Genomic DNA, 5,115 nt, shown 5'->3' on the forward strand with positions numbered 1-5,115 from the left:
CATTTAGATTTATTTGTATGCAGAACACAAAAACATAAATTTAGCAGATTGTCCTGCTCTGTCACATACAAACAAACTGGATGGCCATTCAGACTGTCCAGCTCCAAAATCATCATATAACCATTAAAGTATCATAAAAGTACCATAAAAGTATTGCAAAAGTATTGCAAAAGTGGTCTGTATGACTCATGCACTATATTCAGTCAATCAAAACCACATTTTATGTGAGAAACAGACTACTCAAATTAGCGTTTGAGCTATAATTAACTTTTGGAAGAAAACTTTGCATTTACCTTTAAATATTTCCAGACATAATAATTTATACAACATACATTTTCTCCCTTGCCTGAGACAGTTTACTGAACAGGCCTCAAACCTTTTATTTATTTATTTACTATTATTATTTTTTTTTTAACTTAATTTAAGACAAACCAGACAAAATGCAAGTAGTTATTTTGTAAGTGAAAACCAGAAACCTTGCTAGAGCTAATAACTCAAAATAATAACTTCTTTGCGTCAAAGGCAATCAGTGATTGTGTTTTATGATGTCTTTATCCAGAACAAAGTCCCATATGAGCTTGTTGACTCTCTCAGGTTGATCTTGTTGTACCCAGTGGCTGCAATCGGGAATAGTGTGAATGACAACCGGACCCCTCACATAAGGCCGTGTTCCACCAGACATGCCCTCAACCAGTATATTGTCTGCCTCACCCCAAATTAGCATGCAGGGCACACCGACATCCTGATGCTTGTACAGAGTGTTACTGTAGAAAGAGAAGTGAACAATAACCACACTATACCACCAATGACATAGAAATGAAAGTGTGACTAATTTTAAACCTGAGAAGAGAACGAAAGTAGTTCAGAGGGCCTGTGAATCCTCCGGGCTGGGAAAGCCGGTATAGGTACCCCTCCAGCTGGGTCTCAGTCAGTCGTCTGGATTTGTTCCTGATGCCCAAATTCTTGCCACAAAATAGACTTCGAACCAACTATATGCACATGACAGATATAAGTTGCAGAGAATCAACTGTCACCACTTCTGAAATGTCACCATTAGACTCAAATTCAAAGGACAGGAAGTTACCCAGAGCTCATCTTTAGTGTTTCCTGTTACAGTAATAGCATTGTCAAAACAGAAATGACCATAAACTGTTAACCACAGAGTTAATGGTTAAAGGTGTTCACGCTACCTTGAAATCTTCAAGAGACAAAACAATTTCAGGCAGCATTGGTAACTGGAAGAAACATGCATGTCCTGAGCGCAACAGCTGCGAGGGTCTTCTCAGAACGGCGTCTGGGTTTTACAGAAATGAGTATTAATTGTCTGCACCCACATACGTTTCCGTTCAGAATCAGAGTTGTGTTGAAAACAGAAATGAAATGATGCCCTGTCTGGAAATTGTGAGTATACACTTACCCAACCATGAGGCAGGATGAGGAGCGTTCATGACAATGAGACGTTGCACCATGTCTGGCCTTTCCAGTGCAAAATGCCATGCCAGCATCCCACCCCAGTCATGCCCCACCAATATACAACTTGTGTGACCTGTAATTAAACACATGACATTCCAGTGGTTTATTGACTAAGGCAAAACTGGTTCACATTCAGCCGTGGCCCGTCTGTATGGGCAGTGTCCCACCTTGAAAGGAAAGTAATTGCAAAAGCATAAACAATTAAAGATAATAATAATAATAAAACAAACCAAAAATATCCTGTAAATAGCTTGTTTGTTTCTGTTTAGTAAATCACCCAGCACTCGACATAGCTTTGTTTTACCTTCCTGAATTTTTCTACAACTCGTAAAATTCAAAAATCAATATTCACTCACAATAAATACTACATTAAAAGGATAGTCCAGCCAAAAATGAAAATTCTCATCATTCATCAGTATGAGTTTCTTTCTTCTGTTAAGCACAGACAAAAATATTTTGAAGAATTTTGGTAACCAAACAGTTGACGGTAGCCATTGACTCCCATAGTATTTTTTCCATACTATGGAAGTCAATGGCTACGTCAACTGTTTGGCTACCAACATTCTTCAAAATATCTTCTTTTGTGCTTAACAGAAGAAAGAAACTCATACAGGTTCAGAACAACTTGAGAGTGAGTAAATGATGACAGAGTTTTCATTTATGCCTGAACTATCCATTTATTCTAAGATTTCACGATAATTCTATGTATGCACTCTATGTACGTATGTAGGATGGTAATTACAGTTTTTCTCAGTCGCTTTGGTGCATTTCTCAAATCAGAAATGAAATTCTCAAAACTACTTGTACAAGCTCCACATCATCTAGTCATTTGTACACATCATAAAACCAGTTTCTCATTCTTTTGTGCAAGTTGCGATTGCTTTGGTTCATTCATGCAATTGATTATGTACATTTATCTGCGGTTTCCTACATTATCAGTTGCTAATGTAATTTTGCTCAAAATGTATTATATAGTTTTCTTGCAATAGTCTTACCCCTCAAAACATCTAGTCTTTAGTTCATCGTATAAGTCATTAAATACAAAATGGTTCATCTAGTTGTCATAAACTGTCAAGCACATTTTTTACACATTATTATTAGACTTTTTGTCAATTTGGCATGAATTGTGCAAGAAGAGAATGTAGATCAACCAATGATAAACCATTTCTCTGAAATAGCTCAAAGGTTCATCTCATGAATCTTTACTTGGGAAGCATGATATACTGTATAGACAGAGGACAACACAAGAGTTACAAATTCTGACAATGGACTTTATTATTTTTTATGACATACAGTAATGTGGATATTTGTACTTTTGAAATGGATATATGGCATACATAAGCATATGGCATACTGTAACTGTCATCCGAAATGTTGCCATAGTTTACATCAGGTAATACTAACAAAGTGCACTTATATTGACAACATGACTAAGCATTTTGACTATCTTGTTTGTGAACAATGACACAAGGACTTTTCCTTCTGATGGCACTGATATGTTCATTGACATAAATACTTACTTTTGAGAGATGCACGAAAGATTTTGAGTAAGTTACAGGCTTTTGCAGGTAATCCATTGTGTCGTGCTGTTTGTACGAATTGTTTTGAGAAATGCACATACTTTTTTGCAAATATTAAGGATGATTTGAGAAATGCACCAAAGCGACTGAGAAAAACTGTAATATTAAAGCGCCACACTCAGGCTGAATTACGCAAGTGTCCTGCATGTGTTCAGTCATTTGAATGTAAAACTGCTATTAGCAGTTAATTATAGGTTAATCATATAACCTACAATACGACCCCAAATCTGCCCAACCTTAATGTATGGTCAGGGGCTGCTACTATTCATTTGTGATATAATCAGTCAGTAAGTACCCAGTTCATCGATGGTGTCTCTGATGTCATATAAGAGTGTGTCCAGTGAATATTCCTCCAGCTGGACTGGTGCGTCAGAATCTCCACAGCCACGCAGATCTAGCGCCACCGTGTGGTAGTGACTACTGTATTCCTGTAATTGGTAACGCCAGGAGTACCTGCAGGTCATATATATATATGCATTAAGTAATATAAAATGATCATATATTTTATATAAATATAAAACACACCCACATTGCAACAACAATTTGATATAATATAATAAAATAATAATTAGTAACGTTATATCTGAAATGTATGCTTTCACTTAGAAGAAAACAATATGCAGAAACACTTTACAAAACTTACTGCATCAGGTCTACAATATAAAATAAGCAGAAATAAAAAATGAAGGAGGAAATAACCAGTTTTCTGGGAAACCATGAAGAAACAGCATTAGAGGCTTTCTGTGGTCTCCTTTGGTTACATAATGAAACCTCAAGCCTGAGCTCTAAAGGGTAAAAAAAAAAAAAAAAGACCAAGAAAAAGATGTCACAAAACGATGTCAAATTATTGGAGGTACTGACTGACTAAGCAAATAACTAAGTACGTATCGTATAATCGACACTCTTTTCAATGACTATTCCAGCAATCTTATGAAATCTTATCACAATCTTATCAAATTTGAGAAAGATTGGAAATGTATACATTTCACTGAACACTGACTAATGAACGCTGCTAAGTGTGATTTCATTAAAGACAAAGGAATGTGGAATAGATTGAGGAACGCCGTGTTCTATGTCTAAACACAGGTGGCGCAAGAGCACAAGATATGGACGATCATGATTTAGCCTTTCATTCACCTTTCTCACTATAGAACGAACACAGATCACGCAGAAAAATGTATTTACTTTAAAACTAATCTTACTCAGAAATTATTTGTAGATTTCATAAAATCACAAAGAAACGGCAAGTAACACATTTAATTAAAGTGACATTTTTTTAAGTCGAAAGACTGAAATAGTATTTTTCTTACTCCAATAGGCTAATCGTTTTATTTACATCTTCGACAGTGTATATAATGACCTTCTACATATAACTTTGTTAAATGTTTTTAAAGGCATCAGATAAAAAAAATTGATAATATTCTTCATTATAAATCCTCTCACCCTGCCCTTCAGATACGCATGGTCACCAAGTGCAGGGTCTTTTAGGCAGTCTGGGGGTCTCTTTCGAGCGGTCCATTGAAAGGTTCCATATGGATCCCTAAATCCAGTCCAGGCAATTCGGATCAGAACCAAACAAGCGGTGATTCCAGCTGTGCCGTACACGAGAATGTAATATACTAAAGAGAGAATCCATAAGCTTAGTCGCGTTGGTAATAAAAGCAGGTGCATTAAAGAATTGCTCATGACTGTAGTAATTTTGATAATCAGAGAGATATAGGCTAGAGACACGGGCTCTGTGTAGCAAATGTCCCTTATCTTCGGAGAAGTTCACCTTTCAAAATAAACCCCATGTGACTGTGTGGAAACAACTGTCACTGAGCTATTTTTGTACCACATATAAATGGTCTGAGAGACTGACTTAATTACAAGCATTTCCCCCCCCCTTAATCTTCGGCTATCTTTACTTGAATGCATATATGTAGTCTATATATTTAGATTCCTAATTTGTTTATTATTATTTATTAATTTATTAATTTATTTTAGTTACAAAAAATAAACAAATAAAATCTAAATTATATACATTTTCCCAAATACTATGACTGGTTGACCAGATTGCATA

The 5,115-nt window shown here is 35.8% G+C and overlaps 1 protein-coding gene across 1 annotated transcript; it reads right to left on the minus strand.

Annotated features, from left to right (window-relative positions):
• Window positions 1–264: 264 nt before the first annotated feature.
• On the minus strand, window positions 265–4,821 carry LOC107711185 (epoxide hydrolase 4-like). The gene is made up of 7 exons (XM_016516119.1): window positions 4,497–4,821; window positions 3,753–3,838; window positions 3,349–3,506; window positions 1,418–1,546; window positions 1,191–1,294; window positions 841–989; window positions 265–764 (listed from the first exon to the last, which is right to left on the minus strand). The coding sequence occupies exons 1-7, from the start codon at window positions 4,737–4,739 to the stop codon at window positions 527–529; spliced, it is 1,107 nt and encodes a 368-aa protein (XP_016371605.1). The 5' UTR covers window positions 4,740–4,821; the 3' UTR covers window positions 265–526.
• Window positions 4,822–5,115: the final 294 nt, after the last annotated feature.

Source organism: Sinocyclocheilus rhinocerous, unplaced genomic scaffold, assembly GCF_001515625.1.
Source record: "Sinocyclocheilus rhinocerous isolate Xijiao unplaced genomic scaffold, SAMN03320098_v1.1 scaffold115, whole genome shotgun sequence".
Classification (NCBI taxonomy): domain Eukaryota; kingdom Metazoa; phylum Chordata; class Actinopteri; order Cypriniformes; family Cyprinidae; genus Sinocyclocheilus; species Sinocyclocheilus rhinocerous.